Source organism: Physcomitrium patens, chromosome 14 (genome assembly GCF_059467195.1).
Source record: "Physcomitrium patens ecotype Gransden chromosome 14, ASM5946719v1, whole genome shotgun sequence".
In the NCBI taxonomy this organism is placed as follows: domain Eukaryota; kingdom Viridiplantae; phylum Streptophyta; class Bryopsida; order Funariales; family Funariaceae; genus Physcomitrium; species Physcomitrium patens.
Genome location: NC_143423.1, coordinates 11,304,889 through 11,316,142, shown reverse-complemented (window position 1 = coordinate 11,316,142; position 11,254 = coordinate 11,304,889). Strand labels below are relative to the sequence as shown.

General features: G+C 43.5%; 2 protein-coding genes across 3 annotated transcripts; one reads left to right on the top strand and one right to left on the bottom strand.

Moving 5' to 3' along the window:
- Positions 1-646: 646 nt before the first annotated feature.
- On the bottom strand, positions 647-2,484 carry LOC112291093 (uncharacterized). Its single transcript, XM_024538078.3, has 3 exons — positions 1,956-2,484; positions 1,113-1,373; positions 647-902 (listed from the first exon to the last, which is right to left on the bottom strand). Exons 1-3 carry the CDS (start codon positions 2,166-2,168, stop codon positions 717-719), a joined length of 660 nt encoding a protein of 219 aa, XP_024393846.1. The 5' UTR covers positions 2,169-2,484; the 3' UTR covers positions 647-716.
- A 1,326-nt stretch (positions 2,485-3,810) lies between these two features.
- LOC112291653 (polypyrimidine tract-binding protein homolog 3) lies at positions 3,811-10,988 on the top strand. 2 transcript variants are annotated; one of them, XM_024539389.3, is made up of 16 exons: positions 3,926-4,469; positions 5,934-6,014; positions 6,377-6,453; positions 6,829-6,900; positions 7,080-7,156; positions 7,293-7,383; positions 7,584-7,716; positions 8,177-8,241; positions 8,352-8,401; positions 8,570-8,611; positions 8,938-9,004; positions 9,410-9,488; positions 9,597-9,652; positions 9,796-9,909; positions 10,092-10,235; positions 10,395-10,988. In XM_024539389.3, exons 2-16 carry the CDS (start codon positions 5,987-5,989, stop codon positions 10,782-10,784), a joined length of 1,485 nt encoding a protein of 494 aa, XP_024395157.1. In that variant the 5' UTR covers positions 3,926-4,469; positions 5,934-5,986; the 3' UTR covers positions 10,785-10,988. The 2 variants fall into 2 exon arrangements, with proteins under 2 accessions (XP_024395158.1, XP_024395157.1); XM_024539390.3 differs by lacking the exon at positions 5,934-6,014 and having other exon boundaries at positions 3,811-4,469.
- The last annotated feature ends 266 nt before the right edge of the window (positions 10,989-11,254 follow it).

The following is an 11,254-nucleotide window of genomic DNA, read 5'->3' as shown; positions in this document are numbered from 1 at the left end:
TTTCAAGAAAATATGTCAGACCGGAATATTTTACATCAACATTGCTAGTGCAGATCCACAACCTTAGGAAAATTTCAAACATGTTTGCAGCATCAAAACTCACTCAACCCTTGTCTTCTCTTTTGAATCCCTTCCTCCCTATTCTCAATTCTTGTCCCTTGTTCTGATACTTTATCATTGTGAATGGTAACAAGAATCTCAAACAAAGATGTTTTTTTACAAAATTGTATTGTAACTAAAATGTTGTTGATGTTGCATTGAAATCTTTTAATTGCAATTAAAAGATAATATATCTTGTTTTATTATAACCATTTTTAAATGATAGTTTATGTTTATTTCCAAAACATGTGCTTTTCTACATTGACATAAGTTGTATTCTATGATTTTTTATTTTTTTAGAAAGATGTTATTAGTTTTTTATATTATTATAATTTACTGATTTTCCAAATGTTTAATCAAATCAACCAAAATAATATGTACTCTAATACAATTAGGGGTGGATCTCTAACATGTCAAACAAAAAAAACTCGAGACTTTATTGATGATTTCAGGCACAATATATGTCAGGCATCCAAAAACTAGCATTACACTGCCTTGTATTTTAAGAAAGAAGTTCCCAAATAAATGAATAAAGACTTGATTACACTCATGTTTAATTATCATCTTTTTTCATGTTATTGTCATAAACCGTAAATACAATTTTGGTAACCAAATACTTAATCTCTACCCCACTTGCTAATTACGCTAGATTCAGCAGGCCCGGGCCCATCACTAATAGGTCCTGCAAGTGCAGGTTCTCTACTGGGAGAACTAGACCCATTCGCCTTAAATCCACGCAAAACAAATAAAGCCGAGTTCACAGACACTGCCAGCATCCTTTTCCCTTGTGTCAACACCAAGTACTGCACCCAACAGAAAAATTTAAAATTAAAATTAAATTAAATTAAAATAAAAACATCTCAAATGTGATTAAACCCCTGTACACAACATACAATATCAACTCTAAGGTCTAGCAACGGAATCACTAACAAGAGATGAAGCAACATCATAATGAATGAACAATCGTAAAAGAGAAAATTTGAGAGGCATCTGCTCGTGGTTCCAAAACTTACAAGGGCTGCCAATCCCAGAAAAGCCATCACCATTTGCTTCGCATCGTCCCAGGTATTGCTATTGAGTGGTGGCAGTCCACCCTCACTAGAATCACCACCACTCCCACCTCCGCCACCACCTCCTCCTCCTTTGCCCCAACCTCTTCCTTTTCCTCCATCTCCACCGCCACTCTCTTGCCTCTTCTTTATCTCTTCGTCCCACTTACTGAAATCACCTTTCTTCTCTCCAAGGGCAGATTCTAGCGCTTTCTTTGCCGCATCCTGGCATTGTCATGTTTATTTAGATGTCATGTACATTTTGATGAGATCCCCAGAGTAGCAGTAGTATGTCTTATGCAGGTATGTCGCGAGTGGCCCATTAAGACAGACGTCAAGGCTGTGAATAAAATTACATACATGAATATTGAATATCTAACCTAAATGCTATGAAAATCGGACGTGGGGAGTTCTGTGGCTATCGAAAGCATTTATAACCGCAGGATAGAATTTGAAGTAGTAGAGGAGATCAACAGTTAAATACTACGCCACACTCTCTCTAGTAAAACAGGTGAGACATACAATCATGTGCGCTCAATAAGCTCACCCGGCAGCTTCTCATATTCGAACACTACCGACGGTCAAGATACCCTTCGCAATTGACCCAAAAACATTTCCATGAGAAAATATGTTTTTCAGCTTTCCTGATAACTTACCACTCATCGAGGCAATGCATTACTATCAAGAAGAGCCAAATAAGCACTAAACCTGCCAGGCTAAACGCCACACCCCACTTCAAAATTTGACCTCAAAACAAAACAAAAACAAAAGTGACTGGCACGTCAATGCAATCCAAAATTCACGTACCCGCTTGTTACCACCCAGAAGGCACACAACCCTAGCTCGCGACGAGCATGCTTGCCGACACCGCTCCCATTGCTGGGCCTCCCTACACACGACTACTGCTCCTAAGAACTGCGCCCTCAATTCTCCATAGTGTCCCTTGTTCGAAACGTCGCAGCATGAGCCTCTCGCGGTTGCGGATTTCCACAAGGTGGTAACGGGCGTTGCCAACGCCATTGACGCCAACGCTGCGAATCAAGAGCGAAGCTGGGGCAGGAGGTCTACAACAACTTGGAGACAGGGAGCATGCAGACGAAGCCCACCCTAAAACCTCCCATGTGCACTTTCGTTGAGCCCTAGAGGATTGAACATGACTATTGTTATTCTCAGCCCCATCGTCACGGTGATGTGGGTTTCCATGGACGATTACCATGGGTTGTTTTTTCTGTCTCGTTTATCAGCATCCGGTCCGCAGCTTGAATCCTTCGCGCATCGCGAAAATTCATGTGTGGTAGGACGCCGTGGGATTCCCCACCGGCACCGACGTCCCGGTCTCCCGGTACATTCTTCCCTCGGATGGTTTGGGTTTACGAAAAATAGTGTCTTATCTATGGATGAAAACGTTCGTCGTTTGGTATTGGATTTACGAATAATTGTTTGTATTTCATCCATTTGTTGTACACTTGGACCATTTGCAATTTTAAAATTTAATGAATGAAGGAAAGCGAGTACCACCAACCACATTTATTTAGGTAGTAAAGAATCATTGTCATTGGGCTTGAGGCTCAATTTAAACCCCTGCAGTCAGCATTTTCAAGTCAAGCAATATGTTTGTAAGTTAAATATTGGTAGTGAGTGCCTTTGGGCCCATGCTTTTGCTGCAGAGACAAAATTTAGGATAAACATCTATTTTTTTGTTGTTTAAATAGAATTTCCACTTCTGCAGCATTCTACCTTTTTTTTAATACAATACATGTGGAGGTTTAGTACATGCATATTTAGTCTTTTTGTATTGATATTGTTCTCAAAGGGTCATAGGGAGAAATATATTGAACTTGTGGGTTGATATTGCACCCAAAAGGTCATACTATGGACAATCAAACTTTTTGTGAACATTGTGCCCAAAGGGTCATGGTAAAACAAAAAGACAAGCACTTAGCACTATATCTAAAATAAATATATATATATATATATTAAAACATCTAAATTTAAGAATTTACATCTGTACAAAAACATATAATTTTAGTATTTAGTTTGACAAAAAGAAATCAATACAACATGACATATCTTTAGAACTAATCACTTTAGTTTATTTTGACTTTCAGATATTTGAAAGTTTGTAATATAATAAAATTGCATTCAAAACCAACCACATCAACAACAAACGCTTGAAAATAAACAGTTCCATTCACATTCAAACAAAGAGTTGGAGAACAACGACGCAGCAAGCAAAACATCCTCCAACGCCAAAAAAAGGAATACAATACCCAAGTGAAGAAACACAAGAAATACTCTCCCCATCAAAACACAGCCATGAAAAAGGAGCACAAAGAGGCACAAGCAAGCAAGCAATGACCAGGAACTGAAGCATAAACACACCCCTTCCAGACATGGATTCCACACATTTGTTTGTTTGTATTGTTTGGGGGGAGGGAGAGAGCGACAATGCACCATAACACATTCCTTACATGGCTGTGGTGATGAGTCCACCATGCCAACAATTCCCACGACAATGAAGATTAAGAGAAGGGGGGGGGGAGGGCAGCCGAGAAGGATGAACATGTTAGTGATGATAAAAATAAAAATAAAAATAAAAAACAATACTAATAATATTAATACTAAGAAGAAGAAGAAGAAGAATCAGGAAGAGGCGGGGAGGGAGGGAGGGGCGAGGTGAGGCGAGGTGAGGCGAGATGCTGATTCCATCGCGGCGTCGGGACACCTGTTTCAACATTCCCGTCGTCTTCGTCCTCGTCGTCGTCGTCTATGAAACGGATCGGCTGCGAAGGAGCGTACCTTCGTGTAAGAGGAGAAAGTGGGGAAGCAGGAGCAACAGCAGCGGAAGCAGGGAGACAAGCGAGAGAGAGAGAGGGGGAAGTGATTGCAAAAGCGGGAGAAGGGAGAAAGTGGACTCACTTCCACTAGGGTACCCCACATATCCTTCGAGTTCTCTGCCCTAACTGGACCACCACCTCGGAGCCAACGCTGCTGGGAAATGTGGATGCAACCCGACGCCCAAGTCTTGTGGCGGTATCGCTTGCTTTGTGGATGATGTTGGTAGCAGCAACAGTATCAGCAGGGGCAGCAGTATCAGCAGCAGCAGCAGCGCCATAGCTACAGTTACAGCCGCGGCGACGCCAGCAGAAGCTGTTCCATTTTTGTTCCTGGTGTAGAGCATTGCGCTCGTTCCCCTCACCTTGTGTTGTGTTGTGCCGTGCGGTGCGACTCAGCCTGCGCAAGCCTTAGTGCGCTTCCGACTGGTTCGCACGCGAGTGTTGTGATTGCGGGGGCAGGAGCGGCTCCTAGGGGGGTAGTACGGTACGTGGTGCTGGTGCCTCTGGCCATACCTTGCTTGCCTTCTTTGTTGGAAATTTTGTTAACGTCGGTCAATTTTGGGATGGGGAGTGAAGAATGGGGGTTCGTGTGTGCGCGGTTAGTGCGTGACTAGCCTTCGCAAGGGTAATTTTGTCGACGGGGTGGTTGGGTGGGTTGCTATGTATTTCCATTGCTTCTGATTGCTACGAGCTTTGTTTGCTGGTCAGTCCGAGCCTCCTATGTGCAGTGGTGTTTGTGCTCCCTCGTGGGGTGACTTTGTATCGTGCCTCTGCATCTGTCTTTTCGGGCGGTAATAATGCCAATTTTAAAGTGCGTCTTCCGCGTGTCGTATTTCTACTCCTCTGTCTCTCTCTTTCTCTCACACTCTCGCTGCTACTTCCTCTACAAGCTTGGCCTTTCTAGCGCATTTTCATCTCTGGTTTATTGTTGAAGTTCTGAATGTTTATTTTATTTTATTTTGTTGTTTCACGAATGTCCCACTTGCAACATAGGAAACTGTCCCGAATAGAGGTACGCTCGGTGCCACATAGGGTAGTCTAAAGGTAGTCAAAATAGAGTTCTGGGTCATGCCAAGAAACGGTAAATCTTCCTCCTCTAATTTGTGCCATCCACGGCACTGAAGAATTCTTCGAATCATTGCGACTGATTTTAGGGTTACACCTTTTGCGGCTCCCGGTGCGTTTTTCTGTAATCCCAATCTTGAACAGCTGTCATGACGCACCGATCTCAGATTTTTTTTTCAAAATTTCTAAAATACTGGTGGGAGCGTTCCTTCATTTGCATATCCACGCTATTATCATAGTTTCTGCGTGCCTCTTCCGTTTCAAGTTTTAGCACGCAGCGAGAATGTTAGGGCTATCTGGCTTTTAGTTCTCAGCGAGGGAGCATGCGGACCAGGAATGTTCTTTTATATTGATGTTGGTGAGTGGAAAGAGCTTCTCTTCGTTCTTGTCACGCTCCGGATCGCCTGCGATTCCAGAACTACAATGGATTTATTTTTATTTTTATTTTTATTCTTTTTGGATAAGCAAGTCTTTATTTCAACGATAGTGACAGACGGTTTCTAATCGTTTTCCCTCTGGTTCATGAATTATCCCTAATTTGCGTTGTAGATTCCTTTAGTCTTCTTGAAATTTGGAGTGGTTTCGTAGACTGCGCAAGTGCCTGTGTCGTGATCCAGCCATACTGGTTGATCCTGTGAATGGCTGGTTTATGGAGTGGACTGGACGTTCTTTGTTTTTTCAACTTGGTGTTGTGTGCTGTAGATATTTGTATCATCCTGTTGCAGACAGTGATAGTTTGACATTGTTGTAATGGTGTGGCTACCCTTCCCCTGTGGTTTTGTTGCGTGGTTGCCGTGCACTTGTAGTCAGTGCATTGGTTTTCGTTGTTCCCCAGACTGGTCCTCAAAGCCTTCTTATTCCTGCCATGTTTATCCTTCAACAGATCTCTGCAGACCAAATCTGTGTCATCTCTCTTCTCTGTGAAGCAAATACATTATGAGGCATCCTATCAGGCATTTGCAAGGTGGGACCTTGTCTAGTGTATGCGTGGTTGGTTTGTGGTGAATTTGGGGTGTCTTGTTGTGAAGGTAGAAATCGTGAGAGTCGTCCTTGTTGGTGGCAACGTGGTGCTGCGTTTAGATGCCCTGTTAAAATGTTCTGAAGAGCAGATGTGGGCTCATGAGGAGTAGCCATGGAGATGTTTTGATGTGTTGAGAGTTGGTTTTGCACTGAGCATGGTAGCGTTGTTAGTACCGTGGCGATTAGAAATGCATACTTGTAGACGTCAGAAGTGGTAATTGGCGTTTACTAGGCAGAGAGAATTACTTTTGGAATAGAATTTTAGAAATAGGAATCTGATCTCATCCACTGTTTTTGCGTGTGCAGCGCCTAGTGTGAACGCCAAGATGACGGAGCCTTCGAAAGTGCTTCATATACGAAACGTGGGTCCTGAAGTAGCAGAGGTATACTTTATTTTGTTACTCTGTCGTTGTTGGCTGTCTTTAACCTTCTGTCTATCTGTTTATTTATGTTGGTGCTCATTAGTGCAGCTATTTATCACTATTCGTTCTTAAGTTAGACATATTACCCTTAATGAAATCAGAAATTTACTTTAATAATGTTTTCACACCGAAATACTCATTGGAACTAGGTTATAGAGTTGATTTCAAGCGGCTATGTCAAAGGTACTGGTCACCACGTGGTTGCTCATACCACTGAGTGGGTGCTGTTACCGAATATGAAACATAAAAGGTTTTTATTGTTAAACCACATCTGAACAACTCTGTTCTTTTGAGGTGCTAAGCAAAAACGCCTTTCATGGCTCTCTTTTGATTCAGAGCGACCTCCTCCAGCTTGCTCAATCGTTTGGAGTGGTGCAGAAAGTGGTTATGCTTCGTGCAAAAAATCAGGTGTGTGCTTTGGGTTATTTCCCAATGTAAACATTCAACTCTTCATACTTATGAAATCCTTGATTAGTTCATTAGTTCGTTGTGTGAGGAACGGAAACCTCACCTAGACAATTATCGTCTGATGTGTTCTCTAGATTGTGGGTCGTCTTCTTGAATAGACATGGGCTCTGGTTGTGCAGGCGTTGTTGCAGATGCAGGACGTTCCATCTGCTATTAATGTAATGCAGTATTATACTACTGTTCAACCCAGCGTACGGTAAGTTTTAGGAAATCGTCTAATTCCTGGAGTTTATCTAGCCGCTAAAACTTGAGAGTTTCGCAATGCAAGCCCAAAACTAGGCAAGAATCACATTTTCTGACTGTCTCTATGTTACCTGGGTGAGGCATTACAGGGGCAGAAACGTGTATATGCAGTTCTCATCTCATAAAGAGCTCACTACTCCCGATCAAAATGGACAAACAAGGCGGTTACCTGCAGAGCAGGTCAGTCTCGGATCTTGATCCCCATTTGTGTGTATTCCTCTGGATGCTTCTCTGTGGGTACGCGAGTCATCTTCCCAATAGACAGGCCTTAGCCTCTCTTTTGCTTGTCTTTCTTCTCTGGCTTCTCTCACCTCTTTTCCTCCTTCCTTCTTCCCATGTTGGGGAAACGTTGGACTTGTCTCTGCTTTGCTATTCTTCAGGAACTGCTGCCCAATCGAATTCTTTTAATTACCATACACAACCCGCTCTATCCTATCACCGTGGATGTGCTGCACCAAGTGTTTTCCCCTCATGGCTTTGTCGAGAAGATCGTCACCTTCACAAAGTCAGCTGGTCAGCTTCTCTTCTGTCTTGACTATCTATCTCTCTTCTGGCTTTTGTGGGCCCTTTTTTTTTTCACCATTTTTCTCTTTCTGTCGAAGGTGAACACAGGCTTATACCAGCCGTAACGAATGTAGAATGTTGTAGAATGTGTTGTGGGGCAGTGTCTTGTAGGAGCAGGCTTTGTTTGTTGAGAGAAAGGGGCGACGGTGGAGTTACAATTGTAAGTGTATTGGTGGCGAAGTCTAAAGAACTTGAGAATGTGTGGTGGAAGGCAATGGGTGTTTGTGGCGACGGTTTGTTTGAACATGAATGGGTGATGTCAATGGTAGAAGTAAGATGAGATGCGATTGTGTATGTGGTGCGGCATCGAATTACTGGGATATAAACACGTAAGATACTGTTAGCGTGAATTTGGAGTCTAATATGTTGGATGTGAAACTGTGGTGTGAAATGGTTATGATGTGCGCAGGCCTCCAAGCTTTGCTGCAGTATGCATCGCAGCCTAGTGCAGTCCAGGCCAGGACAACTTTGCAAGTGGGTGGTGCTATTTGATTCTGTGTTGATTTTATGGTTTTTTGGTATTTTGTGATGGATGTAGTGATGTGTTTGAAGGAAGGTGACGAGACATACGGTTGCGTTTGCAGGGGCGCAATATCTACGATGGGTGCTGTACGCTAGATATACAGTATTCCAAGTAAGTGCATCTAAGGTTGAGCTTAGGTGGTGTGGTGTGCGATTCACGGACTTGTTCTTTGTTGTGCACTCTTGTTTGGTGTAGAGGATATTTGAGGATATGGATTAAACGTGTGGTGATGTCTGGGACAAGAGAGGTGTGCTGAAGCGGTGTTTCAATGATGTACAGCTTGCAGGAGCTGCAGGTGAACTATAACAACGAGCGGACGAGGTATGTTCTGGGTTGGTGTTATGTCCAGTGTGACGAAGCTTGTGGGAGTGGGGCAAAGGAGGAGTTATTTGCTGTCAAACTGTAGCATGTTTCAGTAGAGATGTAGGTGCTGAGAGAGTTGAGAGTTCCAACCAAGGTGTACTGTTTGTAGGCCGTGTGTGTTTGAGTTGGTGAGTGACTAGCGGGGTCTCCTGAGTTTGTTTCCATACATCCTAAGGGATTTAATTGTCCAGTACGGGACGTTGCGTGTGGGTGGTTTGTGTTTTGGATGCGATGATGTGGAGGACGGTGGTATGAGTGTTGAATTTTTTTGTGTTATTATCCAGGGATTTCACGAACGCAGCTTTGCCGTCGGAGCAGTCGCGACCAGGGAATTCTGGGAATAATATAATGGTACTGTTAGGTTGTTTATATTTGGTCATACGTGTTTGACGTCGCATTGGTTGTGCACTTGGGTTGAGATGCTTAGAACATGTACCGTCTTACTGCATACACTCCGTTATTACCGCAATTCTTTTGACATACAATTGAGTTAAGATCGGATTGACAGAGTGGTTAAGGGTTTCAGGTGGAGCTGTTTTGCTTGCTCTTCATAAAGATAAATTACATTTTAAGAGTGGCAGGTTTTCAGTCGCATCGCTGGGTTGGGTATATATTTGTGTTGTGTTATTGATTTGTTGTATGCAGTGCAATTCCCAAGCGTGTGAATTTTAATACGTAAATTGTAGGTCGTGTATTAGTTATTGTATCTTTGCAGTTGACTGAGGGCAGCCATGTTGGGCTCTGCATGTCCAACAGGGGGTTTCATTGCTGCAGTCTTCACTCTTTGGAGAGGGTGGGCACATGTACAACATGGGGACTGGTGGGCCAAGGCCTGGTATGCTTCGCATCCTTGTCAAGGTTGGATCGCATGCGTTAATGGGTTGCGAGGGTTATTTTGTATTGACGATGCTTGTCGAGGCTGACTTGGATTTTGGTGGAGCAGGGGGATTTCAGCAGTCAGGGGGTCATCCGGCACTAGGCATGAATTCATACGGCCAGGTAGTGGGTAACGAATGCTGAGAAGCATAGAGTTAAGTTGATCGTGAGTTGGTTGTAGTTATTGCTGTGGGGGATGAGTGCTTTGGAAAATGAGGTGAATTGGAAGTATCTGATAGACGGATTATGATGGCTGTGCTGTATAGGTTGCCATGGGAGGTGCATCTGCGGCTGCTGCGGCATTTGGTGGTGTGCTTCCTCCGGGTATTACAGGCACTAACGACAGAAGCACACTGCTCGTCTCGAACCTTGTACCAGAGGTAAATCGTTCGGCACTTTAGGGGCTGTGATCATCTATCGGGTTTGGTGTGGAGTGATGAGGTGTATGTTGAGCACTCAGTACTTTAAGATAAGAGATTAGTAGGGAGGGGATGCAGGAGGTGGGAGTTTGATGAAGTTTCAGGTTTTTGAGGAAATGGAAGTTGGGGTGATTGATGTGCAGAAAATCGACGCTGACAGACTCTTCAACTTGTTTTCGAACTACGGGAATATCGTCCGTATCAAGATTCTCCATAACAAGCCAGACCATGCTCTGATCCAGATGGGAGATGGATTTCAAGCGGAGCTGGCTTTCAACTACCTGAAGGTATGTGAGTGTTTTCTGGAGCTAAATTAATTTCGTATTGAATCATTGTTTTAGTGGGAATAAGCTTTAGGGGTTTAGGTTAGTGCCGGACATACCGTGTGATATTTAGTGGAAGGTACGGTTGGTGAGATGGAAGGGTGGAGGATTTGGGGCGTGCAGGGCGTGACACTGTTCGGAAAGCGCATGGATGTCAACTTCTCGAAGCACGCGCAGATCAACCCGTCACCAGACACTAGCGATTTCTCATCGTCTCCTCTGAACCGGTTTAATCGAAATGCTGCCAAAAACTATCGGTATTGTTGTGCACCTACGAAGATGATCCATGTGTCGAGTTTGCCAGCAGATATTGCCTTGGAAGACATCACGAGTCACCTCTCTGCGCATGGGACAGTTGTGAACGCAAAGATATTTGAGTCGAACGGGAAGAAGCAGGCTTTGGTGCTGTTTGAGAGCGAGGAACAGGCAACAGAGGCGCTTGTATGCAAACATGCGACCCAACTGCAGAGCAACACCATCCGGCTTGCCTTTTCAAAGTTAGCTTCAGTGTAGTTGTAATTTAGCGTAGTTTAGTTGATGGGTAGGCATCGTAGAGCTTTGGGCACAATTTTGTAGTTTGGAAGAGTATCTGCGAAATCGGTTACGTATGATTGTAATTGAATGACATATACTGTAATGACCTATTGTATGCGAATAGGATTGAGCAACAGGAGATGGTCCTTCCGTCTTCCATGCCTGCTGAGACAGTTTTGTCAATGTATAGCCATCCCACCTGCTTTCGCTCTTCTGGTTACTGTTTTCGACATCTTCTGTTGCATGGAGTTGTTTTGCAATTTCGTGGTGATCTTATTTGTGGTGCATCGAATTTTTGCTTTGTGATGGAGCTTTGCTTGTGTGTGGTATTACTCTGATTTCTATGTGTTTGCGTGGTTCGTTTGTGGATATCAAGCTTGTCACGTGATTCCTGTTTTATTACAGGTTTGATTTGAGTCGACATGTCAATCATATTTTACTATTGTCGA